The following is a 20,576-nucleotide window of genomic DNA, read 5'->3' as shown; positions in this document are numbered from 1 at the left end:
GTGCTCACAAATCTCCAGTGAATGCTGCTGTAACTAAAAAAAGAGAACAGAACCAAAGGTCTGTGTTCTTTGTGTAGGCTTCTATTGGATGCCACTATTGGATGTATGTAGAAAAACAAAGAAATATACATGAATATGGGTGCAGATTCACTGAGACGCAGGGGGGTGCAGATTCCCAGGTTTATCTTACTCAAACAGAGTAGCCAATATAGTGCCCACAAGATGTTTTGGACTACAAATCCCATCAGCCCCAGCTTCATGTGAATCGTCAGGAATGATGGGAGCTGTAGAGCAAAACATCAGTGGATACCATGCCAGTTACCTCTATACTAGAACAATGCTATCTGTATACCATTTGTGCCTCAATGCCTTTGAAAGGCAAAGCAATACACAGGAGCTATTGGAAGCAGTTTATGAACAATCAGAAATATACAGTGCAGGTTTATGTGCAATTCCCTTACCATAATTCTTCTTTATTATTATTATTACAGTTAAGGGTCAGTATTTATATAGGGCTTTTCCTATGCATTCAAAAGCAGTCCCATGCTTGAAACAACCCTGTAATATAGGCAACTTTATTGCACCAATATTATACAGAAGAGGTAGTACCAACGTGGAATAATAAAGCTTATCTATGGTTGCTCAGTTCAGCCAAGGTGGGTTTTTAAAAACTCATCTCTCATATTATATTCAAATCACTTTACAACACCACACCTATATATCCTTTCCTCCTATATAAACCTATAAGGTGCTGGAATTATTCTTTGAACCCATTTCCTTCAACTGTTCACTACTGATTGAGAAGTGACACACTGCCTACTTCCAAATACTTACAAATCTCCTATTGTTATAACATTAAGAACTGTTTGTAACTATAAGTAATTAAGATAAAATTAGTTTCTCAGTATTTATTTGTGCATACAGCACAACTTCATGCACAGCAGCGGACTTCCGGGTTGGCGCGATCGGGAAATGGCGGATTCCCTCCGAGCTCCGGAGGGAATCGGCTCAGCGGTGGATGGGTCTTTGCCGTGCCGGCGACACGGGGACCCTTAAAAACCGCAGGCGCGGAAGCCTGCGGACTGAAGACTCGGCGGGTGCCTTAAGCGCCCCCCCTGATTCGCAATGAGCCTTTTTAAAGGCTACGGAGGGGATACAGGGGACGGCGTGGCACTGAGAGTCGACCGCTACCGCCGCTGAGCGAAGCCGCGAGCCATAACTGGAGAGCGCTGACTTCCTTCCTTGAAATTCGGACTGAAAAAAGAACCCGTGAGTAATTTGGAACTGAACTTTAAAATTTTTACCTTCTGAATTTGAGACGACCGGGGGGTGTGCTAAAAGGAAGTCCCCACACCCCCCCTTGCAGACGATCCAGAGCAACGAAATAAGAGCTAAGCTGGAGTGCCTACCCTGTAAAGGGTGAGTTTTAAAAAGACAGTAACTTCCAAGATTTAGAAAGGTAAATTTGAGCAGGAGAGTGGAGTGTTGGAAGAGTCTTTGTTTTGTGGCAAACAACCCTCCCTCCCGGGCCCGGGAGCGACCTGCTTTGGAGCCTGTATAGAGGAGCAGAATTTGACAGCTGTCAAAAGCTGTCAAATGGACTATTAATAGTGAAAAAAAATTGCTGTTTAAGACCTCTCCGGATTAAAAGGAGTTACAATTGAACTAAAATTTTGGGAAACAAAGAAACAATAATAGGACAGAGGATTGTTGGAGAAAAGGTTACTCAGTAACCAGATTCCCTCTAGGGGGAATTCTGTGGAATTACAATGGCTGTGGGTGGAAAGATACTGAGAGAAATCGAAAGGATGTTCTCACTGGTGGGAACCTTACAGGAGCAGACTACAGCTATGAGTAAACAATTGACGACCTTGGATTTGGAAACAAGTAGTTCTGCTGAAAGTAATGAGGCTCTGAGTGAGAAAGAACCCACAGCTGAATTTGAAACAATAAACAAAGAAGAGGAGAAGACAAAACAAGAAAGAGAACAAGTTATCTGGGAAAGTACTAACCAGAAGCCGACATCTGGAGAACATAAGCAAGGAGACTATTGGATTAAATCCACTTTAAGCCTACGAAAGATACAGAAGACGAAAGTGGAGGCCCTGGGACTTTATGGAATTCAGGAACTCGAAATAAAGAAGTACAATTGGGGCCTCCACATAGACTTTGATTTTGACTATCAGCAAGACTTAGGCCTTGTGGAAATTCCTCAGCAGTTGCCTTTAAATATGGGAAGAGACTATGGACTGATTGGATTGATTGTTAAGGAAATCTTTCGAGACTCGATGATAGACAAAAAGGACTACCAACAAAACCGGCGGAGAGGGACTGAAAGAGAATTGAGAGCCTCGGATGTGCGGAATCCAGGCTAAAAACTGTTATTTTGGACATGTCTTGGGAAAGGACGCAAAGCGGGGATGGGAGGGAGGGAAGTATTAAATTTAAACAACACTCAAGAACAGGGGGTTTAGTAATAAGAAAATTATGTAAGAAAAAATGAGAAATCGAGGGAAGAGAATTGGGGTCCAACTTAGGGAAAATTTATTTTTGTTTTTTATAAAAGGACTAATATTAAGACGGAAGAAATGCCAACTTGCTGACATAAATTTGGGAATAGGGATGCAGGGGAGGGGGTGGGGGGAAGTCAAGGACTAGGGTTAGAAAATAAGATTTTCGGGAACTATTCATGTTCGTTGTCTTTTATGTTTGTTTTGGTGTGCTGTTTGTGTTTATATAAAATGTGAAAACCCAATAAAAATATTTAAAAAAAAAAAAAAACAACTTCATGCACAGCTAGTTTTATTGCTTATCATTAATAATCAGTTTTCCCAGCTGTTGATTCCCATTTGGAATATAACAAAAGAACATTTTCTTAAATGCATCACTGAACAATATCAGTGAGCACAGAAGACATAATAAATGTAAATATTAAAAGAACATATTCTAGAAGCCATATTACATGTCTTCTATATTCAAGTCACATATGGTCACCAAATATTTACAACCTAAGTAGATCGTGTCAAAAACTCCTTAACACTCCTGTTGAAATGTACCCGTAAGTCATCACTACAACATTGAAAAGTAGTAGATAGGTAGCCGTGTTGGTCTGCCATAGTCAAAATAAAAAAATTCCTTCCAGTAGCACCTTAAAGACCAACTAAAGACCAACTAACTTCTGTTTCAGTGTATCTGAAGAAGTGTGCATGCACACGAAAGCTCATACCAAGAACTAACTTAGTTGGTCTTTAAGGTGCTACTGGAAGGAATTTTTTTATTTTGACATTGAAAAGTAGTATACTAATCCTTAAATGAACTAAAAATCCACCAAAGATGCTCAAATCAATTAACTCCTGAGTGAACCAGCACTCCAGTCCAAATTCACCACCAAAATTTATCACAAAATCACATCCAAATAGCATCGTAAGACCATAATAGCAGCCAGCTGCATCTGGCCAATGACCCACCTTGCCCAGCATTCTGTTCTCACAGTGGCCAATCAGATGCTTGTGGGAAACAAGAGAGCAGAACATGAGCATACTCCCCCTCCTGTAGTTTTCAACAACTGGTATTCAGAAGCATTTCTCAGGCTTGCTTAAAAGAAAATTGGTAGCTACATGCAACACCTGTGCTGAAAAGTAAACAAACTAAAAGACCACAAAGCCAGGTGAGGAAGAGCAATCTCAATCCCCTATTTCAGGGCCGTGACCTCTAGCAATTTTAAAGGAAGTGTCTGAAAAGAAAAGAAAAAGTAGTACTTTATTTTGGCCATTATTTTTTTTAAAGTGCTTCCTACTCAATTTATGCAAGAAGAAATAAAAATGCTTAAAACTCAATGATAATATGTTAATTCAGGGTACACACAGAAAACAGCTTTGCTAAGTGCTAGTGCATAAAGGAAGCGTACAGTGGAAATTCCTTCAGGAACATAAGTCCTTTTATGCATCTCTGATGGGGTCTTTCAAGCTTTTTTATTTGTATTTTTGTGGTTTCTCTGTCAGTTTCTTTCTGGATGCCCTTGTCTGTTCTGTCTTTTTCCAAAGCATTTAAGCTTCCAAGCTTTCATTGTACTTCTGATCTTATTCAGCATCAAACTTCCTTTGAAATTTCTTTGTAGCAACAACCTCTCTTCCTTCATTCTAGTACCCTGACATACAAAATGTAGAGTTCAAGAAAGGGCGCTTTTCCATAGTACTGAAGTTAAGAAAAGCAAGTGAAAACTCTTACAAGACTGCCTCTGCTTTCCTACTTCATTGCCAAGAATGCATTCACACAGAATATTTCCTACAGGACATTCTCTTGGCACTTTACTAAGAAATCAGAAGCAGCACTTCAGTGGAGGAAATAAAGCTATTTTTTCTTATTGGTGGACAATGCCAAAATATCTTAGAATGAAATGACCCCATACTGCTAGCACCTGTAAAACAAGCAAGCAAGTAAATGGCTTGAATTCAACCTGGAATAACTAAAAATATTTTGTAGACTACAATGGCACGCCTGTCAGGGCAATGAATCTACAATGGTACTTCCTTGTTCAAGCATATCCGAATGAGAAGTAGCAACTATGAACAGTTGTTAATGTGCAAGATTTGTGTTTTTAATATTCAACTGAATTTGTAGAATGAAAAGTAGGTATGTTACAAAAAATGGATGATGAAGATGATGACAATGACAGACATCTTTCAGCAATAGAGCTATCAGGATACCTATTGAAATGGAACCTCTATGTGCAGAATAATGCTGTGTTGAATTCCCAATGATGCATTGGGTCTGTACATGCAGCACTAAACAGATGGCTAGTGCTGTCAATGCATTCTCAATGGAACTACTCCAGAGTAAGTAATAGGATAAGCAATCCTTATTGACTGCCTGAGATTTTCTCTGAAAACTAAACTGATTAAACTAAATGAAATGCCATTTTTCTTATTAAGTCTCATTTACTGTATGCACATGATGTTTCACCAAGCATTTTCAAAGAACAGGCCATGTGCTAAATTATTGGCATCAGTTGGTAAAAAGCATAGAAGTAAAGGACCTTACCAGTCTCAGAAGTAGTTTAACAGACTTGCTCAGAGGGAAAACACACACTATTCATTAACATTTTAACACTAAACGGAAAACAGCATAAACCTTCCTGCAGCAGAGCACTGTGGGTTGGCCAATCATTTTGATTAGCAAGAGAAGCAAAGTATGTCCCTTGGGAAAAGAAATTACTATAGTGAACTACTCTGGCTATTCAACTAGATAAAAAAAGCATGGCATGTTAACTACTAAACAATATGTCTTTTTGAAGTAGGACTATATTCCTCAACTCATACTTTACTAGAGAATGGAACCTGATTTTTATTAAACTTTTTTTAATATCAAACTTTATAATCTATAAATTCCAGCTTTCAAGTTTGTTTTACATTTCACTTTAAACTTTGACTTCCCGCCTTTTCTTCCATGCTGTTCTGAATCCCATCCCATCTACATACCACATTCTAATAGACATTCCACCTAAAACATATACTTTTATTTCAAATATTGTCATTTTTCTTCCTCTACTCATGTTTCAAATCCTGCTTGTAATTTCATCTGATTAGGATGTTTTTCACATATTCCCGAAAGGGCTTCCATTCTTCCACAAATAGTCAAGCCCTACCCCAAGCCCTACACCACTCCAGCAACATTTGTTGAGAGGAACTGCATCAGCTGTGAGCATAGAGGTTCCTTCACCAATCAGGATCAGTGGTCCCAAAAACAGAAGAGCACCCAAATCTCCTATTAGACCCTGATTAATGCTATCGCTTTGGATTCCAAGCAATGAGAATGACGGGGGAAACCTTCCAAATAGAACAGAAATGTTCTTGCCACATGATATTTAGGGTTAAGCTTTCATGGCTTACCATGCAAGACAAAAATAAATAAATAATATATGAAAAATTAGCCAAGTTCAAACAACCTATGCACTACTTTTACTACATATCGAAAACCTTTAAGTACAGTTATCTGTGCACATATAAAATCCACAATACTGTCATCAGAACAGTAAGATTCCAAATCACAGTAAAATTCCAACCAATTGGGATGTTTTTGGAGGAAGGGGAATGTCTAGAGTCAGAAAATAGAACAACTTGTGAAAAAGTTTCAAATACAGTCATACCTCATGTTGCATCTGCTTCAAGTTACGCCTTTTCAAGTTGCGTCGTGCGGCAACCCGGAAATACCGGTACGGTAACCCGGTTACTTCCGGGTTTCACCGCTCGGGTTTCACCGCTCGCGCATGCGCAGAAGCACTAAATCACGCAGAAAAGCACTTCTGGGTGTGAACGCTTTGAGTTGCGGACGTGCCTCCGGGACAGATTACGTCTGCAACTCGAGGTTCCACTGCATCTCAAAAAATGATTCACAAACAAGCCTTATTATACTCTTCCTATCAGTATAATTGTGAAGACACGGTATGCACAAATAATTTAAAATTTGTTCATAAAGATATTTTTCCTTATTTACCCTAGAAAATATTCATCATATCTCACTGTAGCCTTCTTTGCTCCAACTTAAAAATGGGTTTTTTTTGTAAAATCACTTCACACTTACTGAAAACCAAATACAATGTTTCAATACAATTTACAATACAAATACAATGTTTCAAACCAGTGAATCTGCTGGATCAAAATCTCTGGGTACTTTAAAATGCAGAAAACACCTGGAGGACTCAACCTGAAGTTGTGCCTCTTTGAAGCTCTGACAGGAAGAAATATGGGGAATTACTACATGGTTGTCTCACCTTGGGGACACATAGGCTTCATCTGAAGGATAACATAAACCATGGGTAAAAGCCTGCATCGGTCTTGAGCTTGCATACTCATTCTGCTGGCATAACTGTAACAGGTTCAAAAGATTTTGCTTTGATTTTAGATTAAGTGTAGCTTGTCATGTGATCCAAACCTGACAAATGTTGGCTTATCTTAAGCATGCCAGCTTCAAGCCATGGGTCATGAAATGGGCTTGTTTCAACAAACAATAGTTAAGATCAGCCACAGTTTAGAGTTCAAAAATAAAAATGAACAATGGTTAATAAAAATAATCATAGCAAAAGCTTCAAATTCTTCCCTGTGACCATGCCAGAAGAATAAAGGTGAGGAGAAAGCATTTGATGTCAAGGCTTGCACAGGCTCATTCTTGTGACAATAAACCACGTTTGATACTGATATATGAGTGGAGTGATATAGTTGCATTTACTGGGAACAGAAATAGTGCCATTAAGATCAGCAGTAGAAGTAAATCAAGCACCAGCTAACTCCAGCTTTTTTTTGAATATTTAATCCACAGAAGAACTTGCCAGCTGGGTTTGCTAGCAGAACAAACACAATACTCCTTTTCTCTCTTCATTGGATCTACCACCCAAATTAATATTTGAAAGTGACACAATTCAGAAATAGGAAAACATATTTTCAAATAATCAAATAATCAATACTCCATTAGGAATGCTTTTTTTGTATTTCTATATTTCTGGAAACTTTAATAAATATGATTAAAAAAAAGGAATGCTTTTTCTGCAATTGTAACATTTTATAATAGAATGATTCTTTTAAATGATTTAAGAGAGATGGAATCTTAATTACTTTGAACTCACTTTTGTGCTCCCTGAGACAACAGCTTTGTCCACACTCACTGGTAGATGCTCTTCAGTCTGGCAAATTCCAAGTGACCATTCCGCACAGCGGTGATGAGCCCAGCAGTAACCTAACATATGATGATCAGCAAATGAATGGATTAGTTTTATAGCTTTTTGCTGCAGAACAGCAAAAGGAAAAATGTATAGATAGCATCTGCTAAACAATGGGTAGGCAAACTAAGGCCCGGTGGCTGGATCCAGCCCAATCACCTTCTAAATCTGGCCTGCGGACAATCTAGGAATCAGCGTGTTTTTACATGAGTAGAATGTGTGCTTTTATTTAAAATGCATCTCTGGGTTATTTGTGGGGCATAGGAATTTGTTCAATTTTTTTTTTCTTTTCAAAATATAGTCCGGCCCCCCACAAGGTCTGAGGGACAGTGGACCAGCCCCTGCTGAAAAAGTTTGCTGACCCCTATGCTAAACCAACATAATGACTGGAGAAGAAAATTATCATTTTTAATTTGTTAAGAACTCCAGGTCTTTCAAATAACTTTAAGTTTGATCCACAACCACTTATAGCAAAGTAGGGAAATAAGTATTCTGTCTCTCTCTAAGGGCATAATTTTATCCTTAGACTGAAAGAATGTTGTTGTTTTTTAAAGAACATTAGAACTTAAAGACAGACATTGATTCCTGCATTGCAGGGGGTTGGACTAGATGGCCCTGGGGTCCCCTTCCAACTCTAACATCCTATGATTCTATGAAATATACACCCACTGAAATAATTTAGTATTTGTTCAGCTAATTCACTATTGATGTTATGATAGAATGAGAATTACATTTACCAGTAAATCTGAAAGATTGTATTTCTACAGTGCTAGTAATAACATTTCCCCTATATTTTCTCCTTTTAAAAGGAGAGGGAAGGAGATATTTTCAAAGAAACAACTTCATTCAATTTGAATGATAAGTAAAATATACAATATATTGAATGGAGCTATATTCTAGTAGTACACTACCTGTTGGCTCAAATAAGGCTTGGACATCAATGTCATCTGGTAAGCCAACCATTTTGAGTTCATCCCAGAATTTGACTACCTGATCATCAGGAGTAGTTTGAGTGCTTATACTTCTACAAGATGTTATGCTCTGATGAGACTTCTCTCTGTGTGGAATACAAGATTTGGTTAAATGATTGCAATTAACATACCTTGGGTTTACATACTAGATACAAATTACATTTAAACTATATGGAAAAATAAAGAAATACATATTGGCAGGTTTTCAGGTATCTGACACAAGTGTATCAACCTAGGAAATGAGTATATTCTAGATTAACTTGCTTCTTTATTGTGCATTGGGCTCACGTTGCTAACTCACAGCTCATAGTAAATCCTGCTTCAATATTTTATTGGATCAGTTTATACTTTTATTGAATCTTGAGCAAATAGTCTCTACTATCTAATGAAATATTATGTTATTCGGAATCTAAAGCGCAATTAAAAGACACTGTTACTGGGATGGCATGAGTTGGGAGAAGAAGTTATACAAGACTTTAGAAAGCTACTGCCAGAGTAGACAGTGCTGGGTAGGATGAAACAGTGGTCTGAACTCAGCATACCAGCTTCATATATGTTAAATGTGCATTTGAGTTTCACTGATGTCAAACTGAAAATGATTAATGTGCGGACAACTAAGTAATTTATTTCTATAGAAGAACGAGCATTCAGACTGGCAGAGCTAAAGCTGATACTCACAGGTGAAAGTAAAAGAAAGCATAGCCATGCAAATAAAAATAAGTTAATACACTTGTAAGTTTTGACCATCCAAATTCTCATTAAAATGGTCCACCTTAAGTCCCTTTAAAAGGCTGCTTCATTTTGTTATTGTTTCATTTCCCACTTTACTGCTTCATTCTATTGGCAGCAGTCCAGGGTTAGCCACCAATCAGAGAACTCCAACACAACAATCGCTTTAGTACCTAAACTTGGATAGCAGCCAGCATGGCACTTGGGTATGATTACATCACCATCCTCAGGGGACAGAGCTGGCTAGTTGTTCCAAGCTAAATTAATTTTGAACTTTCCCATAGGCTACAAAAGCAACTACTAATCAGCCAGCACCACAGAATCCAAAGAGCAGCTAAGCAGCCCCTTAAGGAGCAGCTTGCTGTGGATAAAAGTGAAATAAATTGGAACTCCTAACTATATTTTAGAAATCTGCAGTACTACATACTGATGAAAATCTATATTTCATCAGTATATAGTACTGAAGACTCATAGCTCAGTGACAGAGCATCTGCTCTGAATACAGAAGGACCCTAGATTGACCTCCAATATCTCCAGTAGAGCTGGACCAGCATATCTCTGGTCTGAAATGCTGAAGAATTGCTGGTCTGACCCAGCATGATGATGATTATTGGCTATAACATTTGTGAGCTGCTTTATACGAAAGGTATCAAAGCAACATAACAAGATAAAATAACATTTTAAACAAGAATATTTAAAGCAACATAAAATACAAAATACCTAAAATGCCCAAGCAGGAAAATAATAATGACAAATCCTATCCATCCTAAAAAGATGGGCACCACCACAGAGGTCAGCCTAGCTACCAAAGGCCTCAGTGAATAAAAAGGTCTAAAAATTGATGATGAGGGCATCAGGCAAGTTTCCTCCCCCCCCCCCAACTCACAAACCAAAGACAGATCCCTAATGCTATGAACTACAGCACTAGCAGTGTTGGCAGAGAGCAGGTGGAAAAGACAGGTGCTGGTACGAGTATGCAAAGTTCTAAATGGCTTGAGGCCAAAGTACTTCCTGCATCTGCGGACCCTTACTTTAAGATCTGAAGGGGAGGCCCTGCTCATGATCAAGTTACTAATATTTGCCCATTGGGTTGTGGCATGAAGCAGAGCCACCTATATACGAAGTTTCCACTCTGGAGAAATTTGGTTGTCCCCCATCTCAGATTCCTTCAAAATATCAATCAAAGACATATCTGTTCACTTGATTTTTGGCACGAAGTGAGGACGTTATCTGCTTAGGTCCTATTGCCATCAACTGCATTACGTTTTCATATCTGTATTTTGATATGTATAATAGTTAGTATTTTAATTGTGATTGTAATGTGATTGTACTTTTTGAAACCCTGTTAGCTGCCCTGTGCATCCTCGGGAGGAGGGGCAGGACAGAAATTTAATACTGACCAAGAAAATGAACCTGGATTCCTTCATCAAAATCTAACACCATAGGCCCAGGTTGGCTAATCTGTGGACCCCATCATCCCTGATCATGATCCATGCTGGCTGGAGCCAATGGGAGTTAGAGTATAGTAACATCTGGAGTTACATGGTAGCCTGTCCTGGGTTAGCCACTGTTTCACACTGGCTTTTGTCACCTTAGTATCTAACTGACCTTATTTAAATAGAATTGTCCATGTATTTTGCTGCTACTGCTTCCTGAAACACTTTCTGTTGACAAAGGCCCCTTATAGTTTATGTCAGAAATATGTTTTTTTTTCTTTTCATTTTCAGCACCTACTTAGGCTAGGGTTGCCAGGACACCCCAAAAGTTGTTGGGTTGTTTTAATAGAAAAATCACAAATTTGTTGAGCAGCCCTAACTTTAGGCAAAGTGCAAAAAAAATACGGAGGTATGGCAACCCTAACTACATGTTGTCTTACTGCACATTTACTTACAAGTCAGATGACTAGAACATGAACTGAAATAGTATATATTTTGGTAAGCATAAAAAAACTTACTTCTTTTGTCCTCTTGATTTGCGTAGGGCTGAATTCTGCCTTGGAGTACTCTCACAAATGCCGTCATTGCTGTCACCAGTTTCACTCTTATTTAAAGACTGGTTGCTCCATGGAGCGATAAACCCTGGTGTTGGACTAAACTGCTTAAGTTCTCCTTGTCCCAATGAGCTTCGTTCCCCACAATAACAAAAGGCGCAGAGCTGTTCACTGCTAGAGAGTCAGAAAGCAAAAACAGAGATGTCAAAAGCTGTTTTGAAATTAAGGACAAAAAGTCCTGGTACACTGGAAAGCTTTTACCTGGCACCTAAAAATAGATAAGGATGGTGCCAGTCTCCCTCAGTAAAGCATTTCACAAGTGGGGAGTCACCACTGAAAAGTCCCATTCTCATGTTGTTACTCTTACTAATTTCAATAATACTTATTCCCTAGTAATTTTGTAAAAGAACATAGCCTTAGCCTTTAAGTACCATAAACACCTTAAGAATGTCTTCCAGTCTAGTGTGAACAGGCAAAGGAAGAATTTAATTGATTGATGTATTTAATAAGTTCTTCCATATCCCAGTTTTCACCTTCAGAAGTTATGCAATCCTTAGGCTTTCAGAACAGAGTAATATTTTATAAAGTGCAATTGAGCAATAGTTAACATGTCATCTGTTCATCATTTTGCATTTTACTGAAATAAGAATGATGGGGCTATTATTACTACATTTTAGTAGTCTTTAAAGCTTTAGACAGTGATAAATAGATATTAAAAATTAAATCCTACCTTAACTGAAAGTAACAACTCCAGTAAATACACTACTGCTGGATAAACTTTAGTAATTTGTGAAACAAACTTTGGAAGTCTATTATTCTGATTGTCTTATATAGTTCCTTTAATGTTCTTTCAATTGGCTTTCCAATGGCTTTCAATTGGCTGCAGGAGCTTCCTGCATTCAGTTGGAAGCCACAGAAGTTCGGCATCCCAAAAACATTTGCAAACTGGAACACTCACTTCCGGGTTTGCGGCGTTTGGGAGCCAAAATGTACAAGTACCAAGGTGTACGAGTACCAAGGTATGACTGTATTCAAATAAGATAAAAACCAACATTAGTAGCCTCAGGAAATGGAGCTTGATCAAAAGGCACCACAGTACAGTAATTTATTGTTGTTGCTATTATTAAAATTTGTATATTGCCTTTCATCCATAGATCTCATGGTGGTTCACAACATAAAATTAGATTATTAAAACCACAAAATACATAATAAAAATAAGAAACACCTTTGCTCCTCTTAATACAGCACTGAAAACCCACTGAATAATCAATATCTGCCTACTTGCACCACTCTATCACATAACGTAACTCAAATTCTCAAATTTCCTATTCTCATGTGGCCACACAGGAAGATAAAGGGACAAAAGTCCACACTTGAAAAATGTCCAATTAATCTTTATCCAAGTGCAGTTATTGTATTTAAATGCATCAAACACCTTCAAGATATTTACATTTCCTACACTGTGAAGCACTGCCATCAGGTTAACTGCTATGGCAATTTTCCAAATGACTGATGGATAGCTGAATTTCTATTGAGAGTCAAGATGTGTATGTACTTTTCGGGACAACTCACTCCATTACTGGTATAGTTGCGACCGAAGTGTAATCAGATAAATGGCAAATAGAGTGTGTCAGGGAACTGCCATCGGAGCATCAGGCGGTGGAGGGTCTCAGGGAGGAAGAAAGAGACTCAACAGCTGAGGCAGGAACCAGCAGGGGGAGGAGTGGATCTCTGAGGGAATGCGAGCAGGAGGGAGGGCTCAGAGACGCTTCCAGCGAGAACAGTGGGGAGGTATCTGAGTCTCCCATAGGGAGACCCACACCTCGCCGGAAACTGTCACGCCGTGAGTCCAGGAGACGCGTTTCCGTTAAGGAGCTTCTTTGCTGGAAACGCTTCCGCAGACAGCCACTGTCAGACTCTACGAGTGACTAAGAGCAGACATGTTTGTGGAGCTCTGTCACACACAGAGGTTTGTGGAGTCGCACAAACTCTGAGGGAGCACGATTTTACGCACAAGCAGCTAATCATCCCATTACAGCAGTCTGACAGTCTCTGTACGCTGCCTGTGCAGGAGAAAGCATCATGAGCGAACCAGCAGGAACCGGAGGAGCAGGAGTTGGCGCTGGTCCAAGCTTGGAAGAAAGGTACCGAGCGTTGGAAGTCCAACTTGCGCTGCAGACGGCGAGGCTTGAGGAGAGAAGGGCTCAGGATGCAGACAAGAAGGGGAGAGCCACTCAGTTCCCCAGAAAGGTACCAGGATTGGTGCAGAAGTTTGGGGGGGACCCCAAGGATTACCATGCCTTTAGGACAGAGATGCAATATGCCATTAATGTGCAGTTCGATGAGTTCCCTGATGAGGAATCGCGAGTTGCTTTCGTAATTGGGCATCTTGAGAAAGGGGCGCGGGACTGGGTTCGACCCCTAATGGCAACGCACAATGACGTCCTAAAGGACACGATGAAGTTCTTTAGAGCAATGGATATCATGTTTTCCAGCGATATTGAGGAAGGGGTGGTGCGCAGACAGCTAATGGCTTGCAAGCAGGGAAGCCGATCTGTCCGTGAGTACTGGACTGAGTTTACCATGCTGATTCACAGACTGGGTTGGGATTTATCGGCGGCACCTATTCAGATGCTATTTGAAGAAGGTCTTTCTTCGGCTGTGAAAGACGAGCTGTCCCGGAGCCCCAGGGCGGTGTCTATGGATCAGCTGACCAAATCTGCGCTGACCATAGGAGCGCGTCAGGAGGCAAGAGCCTTGGAGAGGCGGGAAGGGAGAGGGGAACGTTGGAAGGAGTTCCGCATTCCAGACATTCCTGAGCCAGCTTTCCCGCCGGCAGAGCCGATGGAAATCGGAACAGCGCGCGCGCGCGCATTTTCAAAACCCAGTGAGGGGGTTAAGAAGGAGGGAAAAGGCGCCCGGAAATGCTATCTCTGCCAACAGCCAGGCCACTTTGCCAGAGTCTGCCCCCAGAGGAAGGAATGGCAAGGGATGGTGGGAGCTGTTGAGGGAGGAGAGCAGGGAGAAACGGAGCAGGTAAAAGCCAACGCCTGGTTGCCACAGTCGGGGCACTGCAGCCAGGCCAAAGAGCAGTGAAAGTGCCCGTGCCAGAAGCTCCTCAACCTGCTCTAGTTATTGATGTGTCGCTAGAGCTGCAAAATGGACACCCCCTAAAAATAAAGGCGCTGTTGGACTCAGGCAGCTCCTGCAATTTTATGAGCAAGGAGTTTGCTGCTGAACACCAGATACAGACGATCCCTTTAAGCAACCCCCTGCAGGTGACCACGATCGATGGCAGGGAGTTGTTGGGAGGAGGAGTCAGCTTGCAGACCGTCCCAATGATAATGAGGGTGGCAAGGCACACAGAACTGATAGCGTTTAATGTGGCCACCTTGGGAGGCGCTCCCATTATTTTGGGAATGAGCTGGCTAGCGCTACATGATCCGCTGGTGGGCTGGCATCAAAGAGTGGTTTCCTTTGGTTCAGCACATTGCTTAGAACACTGCAAAGGGGAAAAGGGTTCAGCAGGGGCCCAAGCCACCCTAGCAGGGACAGAAGTAATGGAGATGGTGAAGGTACCACCACAGTATGCAGATCTCAGCGACGTGTTCAGCGAGAAGGAAGCTGATCAACTACCCCCTCATAGGCCCTTTGATTGCCAGATCAATCTACTCCCTGGAGCACAGCTTCCTGTGGGCAAGTTGTATGCCATGTCAGACAGAGAAATGCAGGAGTTGCGAGAATTTATTGACAAGAACCTGAAGAGGGGCTTCATCAGAGAGTCCAAAGCAGCGGGGGGTAGCCCAGTGTTTTTTGTGGATAAAAAGCACACGGACAAGCCGAGACTTGTATGTGATTTTAGGAGGTTAAATGCAGTGACTGAACCAGTGACTTTCCCTATGCCCAGGATTGATGATATTTTGACCAGGGTGAGGAAGGGAAAGATTTTTACAAAGCTGGATCTAAGGGGGGCGTACAACCTGATACGTATAAGGAAAGGGGATGAATGGAAAACCACCATGTTTACCCCTTTGGGGGCATTTGAATATCTCGTTATGCCTTTTGGATTACAAGCAGGCTCAGCGTGCTTTCAATCTTTTATGAACCACGTACTGGGTCCTTTGCTCTACAAGAATTGCGTTGCCTTCCTAGATGATGTGTTGGTGTATTCGGAGAATGAGGAGCAACATGTGAGAGACGTCAGAGAAGTGTTGAGCAGGCTGCAAGCCAAAAGGCTGTGGGTGAAACTGGAGAAGTGTCAGTTTCATACCAAGGAGGTGGAATTCCTGGGGTACCGCCTGTCAGACAAGGGATTGGCCATGGATCCCGGTAAGGTGCAGGCAGTGCTGGACTGGAAAACACCCAAAACCAAGAAGGATGTGCAGAGGTTCCTAGGGTTTGGAAACTTTTATCGTAAGTTCATCCGAAACTTCGCCCACCTGACGGCGCCCATTACGGACTGTCTCAGCAGTAAAAAGAAGTTTGTATGGACGGCGGAGGCGGAGCGAGCGTTTGAGGAACTGAAGAGGGCCTTCGCCTCGGAAGAACAACTTCTGCATGTGGACTTACAAAAGAAGCTGAGGGTCGAAACAGACGCATCTGACAGAGCCATAGGGGCGGTGCTTCTTCTGCAGTCGGGGAAGGAGGAGTCAGAGTGGCGACCGTGTGCCTTCTTTTCGCGAAAGCTGAACAAATCCGAGAGGAACTACACGGTGTACGACCGGGAACTTCTTGCTATTCATGAGGCTTTCCGGAAATGGAGGCACCTGCTAATTGGTGCACAACATAAGGTGCAAGTGTGCACGGACCATAAGAATCTAGAGTATTGGAGAACTGCGCGAGTGCTCAACCAACGGCAGTTGAGATGGGCCCAGGAGTTCTCCAAATTTAACTTTGAGATTTGTTACGTGCCAGGCCCAGAGAACGTTAGGGCGGACGCTCTCTCACGCAAACCTGAATATTTGGAGGGGGAGGGAGCACCCGAAGAGACCCATGTCATTCCAGAGGACCGCTGGGTGTGTGGGGCGGCATTGGTGGGGCAAAGGGAGTTGGTAGAGGGCACGGTGCATGATGAATACGCCCAGGACAAACTCAGGGGTCTCAGGAGGGAGGGAGACAAACCCGGGGGTTTTGAGGAGAGAAACGGGGCATTGTACTACAAGGGAGCGTTATATATACCCGAAGGGGAATTGAGGGAGAAGGTACTCAAGCAACTGCACGATAGCCCCACAGCAGGGCATTTTGGGCAACACAAAACCATGTGGCTGGTTACCAGGGAATTTTGGTGGCCCAAGGTCAGGGAAGATGTGCGGGAGTATGTGAGAGGGTGTGAACAATGCCAACGAGCCAAGGGGGAGAGGCGGGCACCGGCAGGTTTATTAGAACCACTACCCACACCTGAAAGACCGTGGGAAGCAGTGGCCATAGATTTTATGACTGATCTGCCAAGGTCTAGAGGGAAAACAGCCATCATGGTTGTGGTAGACCTGTTAACTAAAATGGCCCACTTTATAGCCTGCTCACATGCGGTCACAGCAGAAGAAACAGCCAAATTGTTTGTAGAAAATGTGTTTAGGTTGCATGGCGCCCCCTTGAGGGTGGTTTCAGACCGAGGGAAACAATTTACTTCCAGGTTCTGGAGGAAGCTCATGAGCTTACTGCATGTTGAGGTTAATTTCTCAACGGCCCGTCATCCAGAAACCAACGGGCAGGCGGAAAGAGCTAATGGTGTCCTCCAGCAATATTTGAGGTGTTATGTGAATGACAGAGAGAATGATTGGGTGGAGAAGCTGGCGTTGGCAGAATTTGCCTACAACAATGCAGAGAACGTGTCCACGGGGATGAGCCCCTTTTTGGCTAATCACGGGTGCCATCCCAGAGCCTTCCCAGGGGGGGAAGGGGAGAACTGGAGCGTTCCAGCTGCAGAACAGTTCGTTGAAGAAATGGAAGCGATCCATCGCCAGCTCCAACTCAACTTAAACAGGGCTAAGGAGGAATATAAGAGGCAGGCAGACAAAAACAGAAGGGAAGGTGAAAGCATCAGGGTGGGGGACCAGGTGTGGCTGTCAACCCAAGGGTTGCCATTCAAAGGGGGTTGTAAGAAGTTAAGACCCAAAAGGCTGGGACCATTTGAAGTCATGCAGCAGGTCAACCCAGTGGCTTTCAGACTCCGGTTACCGAACCACATGAAGCTGCACCCAGTTTTCCACAGGTCATTGCTGTCACCGTATAAAGGGGACAGTGAAGGGAGGGTCACTAGGGGACCAGCAATGGAGGAGAAGGAACACAGCTACCATGTAGCAGAGATCCTCGATTCCAGGTGGAAGGGAGATCAAGTTGAGTATTTGGTAATGTGGGAAGGGGAACCGGAGTCGGAAAACACCTGGGTTAGGGCAGAGGATGTCAAGGACGAATTTTTAATAGAAACTTTTCATCAGAGGTTCCCACGCAAACCTCAGCCTGTAGCGAGGTTCCGAAGGAAATACTTTGCCACCACCGACGAGGAAGAGGAGTTGGAGGGGTTCACAGATTCCGAAGAGGAGGAGGATTCAGCGAGCCAGGACGGCGATCGATGGAGGGAATTGTTCGAGACGTCTGAAGATGAAGAAGATTCTTTTCGGGGTTTTAACCCTTCACCTCCCAGGGAAGAAGAAATGGGAGGGGGTGAGGGGGGCCCTGGAGGGGAGGTGGATGTCAGGGAACTGCCATCGGAGCATCAGGCGGTGGAGGGTCTCAGGGAGGAAGAAAGAGACTCAACAGCTGAGGCAGGAACCAGCAGGGGGAGGAGTGGATCTCTGAGGGAATGCGAGCAGGAGGGAGGGCTCAGAGACGCTTCCAGCGAGAACAGTGGGGAGGTATCTGAGTCTCCCATAGGGAGACCCACACCTCGCCGGAAACTGTCACGCCGTGAGTCCAGGAGACGCGTTTCCGTTAAGGAGCTTCTTTGCTGGAAACGCTTCCGCAGACAGCCACTGTCAGACTCTACGAGTGACTAAGAGCAGACATGTTTGTGGAGCTCTGTCACACACAGAGGTTTGTGGAGTCGCACAAACTCTGAGGGAGCACGATTTTACGCACAAGCAGCTAATCATCCCATTACAGAGTGTGTGCGTTTTAATACTCAGAATTAATTTATATGTTTGCAATGAAGCAGGTTTAGGCTTGCAACAAGAAGGAAATGATGCTGCTAGAGTAGACAATTCTGGGCTAGATGGAAAGAAAATTGGCTCTGATATAAGGCAGCTTCCAATGTTATTAAAATAAAGGATTTGTATTTTGTTTTATTAAATCCACACACAAATTTCCAGGAGCATTTTAATCTGCTGCATCAATATCTTACAACACTGATAACACCCACTTAAGTTGGTTGATACATGACAACATTTAGCAAACATGCTTTTCCACTCCTGCTCCCCCTACATACTATGTCATCCATCTCAAATACAGCAGTTGACAGCACAGCCTAATGCTACAAAATAGAATGATGCTGCAAAGAGTGTAGTCCCAGACTCTTTCAAGGCAAATCCAAAAAAATGTAGTATAAACACCAACAACTGGGAAAGACTGGCCTGCGAGCGCTCCAATTGGAGAACAGCCTCTACCAAAGGTGTCATGGACTTTGAAGATTGCTCAAACTCAGGATGAAAGGGAGAAATGTGCTAAGAGGAAGGCACGTTTGAGAAACCATCACTGTGATCAACTCCCGCCCTTAAACCTATGTCCCCACTGTGGAAGTATATGTGGATCCAGAATTGGCCTCCACAGTCACTTACGGACTCAGTGTTAAGACTGTGTTCATGGAAGACAAACTTACTTGGCTATGCGTGATCACCAAAGAATAAGTCCCAGCATTTTCTGTGCTGTTTGTTCAGATCCTAGCCCTTCCCCCACCACTGACTCAGCATCTGCCTGTTTCTCTTTCTAACCTGGTTTTTGCTTCAACACCAACAGAGGCAATGGAGCTTGCAGATTCCACAGACACTGAGCGCTGAAGAACTGGCGTTAGCTTCTTGTCACCATGCACTTCAGTTTGGGCATCCTCCTCTGCAGATTGTTCCTTGATTTCTGATTGACAAAAGAGAGTAAGCTGATTGAAGATCATACTTTTAAGTGTTAGGAGAATCTGGCACAGCATTGTCCTATGCACATAATCTGTTTTTCTGTTTGTATTCAAAAACATCGCAGTTACAACATCCAAGTGGAAACATATGCTAACCTCTGTATTTACTGATACAATCATACCTTGTGTTACGTTTGCTTCACTTTGCGGCTTTTCAGGTTACGAACGCTGTGCGCACACACGCAGAAGCGCTCTATCGCGCTTCGCACACACACAGTAGCGGCACTCTACTTACGGACTTTTTGGGGCGCAAACGGCACCCCGAAACGGATCACATTCGTAAGTAGAGGTTCCACTGTACTTTAATTCTGACTAGGCCTATAACAATGTTTAATTTTTTTAATCATTTATAATGACAGTTTTAAAAACAGAAATGTCATCATTTAGTTATGACTAATACTGACAAGGGCCACAAAATTAATAAACTAGACACATAGAGATATTGTTTCAAAAGCATAAAAAACTACTTTGAAATAATTTTGCCTGCAAATTTAATTTAAATGTTACAAAAGAAAGCTAAATTCAGATTTAACATTTCTATGTCCACAAGTTCTTCTAAAGTTAGTTTTGGTACTGAAACACAAATAGTGATAAAGCAACTTTTAATTTAATTATCCTTATTTCATCAATATCCCAAATTTGCTGCTGAACTTTTACAGGTTGAAGGGCTTCATGTTAAAGTTTCACACCACAATTTTTGTGATGTTTTAAATTTTACATATCAAATTATTTGAATTGTAGTGATAAGTGCATAGGGACTATTATAGTTCCATCTTTCATTAAATCATCTCCCCCCCCCCCCGCTATTGGGTATATGCAAATGAAGTGAGGAAATAATTAACAGACTGAATAACATGTAATAGACCACAGCATTCAGGTCTTTTCCTCCATAGGATTACTGCTGTCTGCAACAACAGCAAGCCTAGGCACACCGCAGGACCAAGTCTAATTAGTGAAAAGCAAAATCAAATTGGAATACAGTACACAGATAAACTACAGATTGCTATAAAGTACTGCAGCTAATAACATGGTATAATTTAAAATTCAACATACACA

The 20,576-nt window shown here is 42.1% G+C and overlaps 1 protein-coding gene across 10 annotated transcripts in view; it reads right to left on the bottom strand.

Moving 5' to 3' along the window:
• KMT2C (lysine methyltransferase 2C) overlaps nucleotides 1-20,576 on the bottom strand; it is a 154,363-nt gene that overhangs the window by 94,650 nt on the left and 39,137 nt on the right. For all 10 annotated transcript variants that reach the window (XM_081163407.1, XM_081163406.1, XM_081163411.1 and 7 more), the window contains exons 3-6: nucleotides 19,327-19,465; nucleotides 11,366-11,575; nucleotides 8,623-8,768; nucleotides 7,619-7,728 (exon numbers count right to left, since the gene is read on the bottom strand). In XM_081163407.1, the coding sequence (XP_081019533.1) occupies nucleotides 7,619-7,728; nucleotides 8,623-8,768; nucleotides 11,366-11,575; nucleotides 19,327-19,465 (605 nt within the window). The remainder of the gene's footprint in view (nucleotides 1-7,618; nucleotides 7,729-8,622; nucleotides 8,769-11,365; nucleotides 11,576-19,326; nucleotides 19,466-20,576) is intronic.

The sequence above is a fragment of the Podarcis bocagei genome, assembly GCF_964188305.1.
Source record: "Podarcis bocagei genome assembly, chromosome: 12".
In the NCBI taxonomy this organism is placed as follows: domain Eukaryota; kingdom Metazoa; phylum Chordata; class Lepidosauria; order Squamata; family Lacertidae; genus Podarcis; species Podarcis bocagei.
The sequence above is the reverse complement of the archived record's forward strand: the minus strand, read 5'-3'. Positions and strand labels throughout refer to the sequence as shown.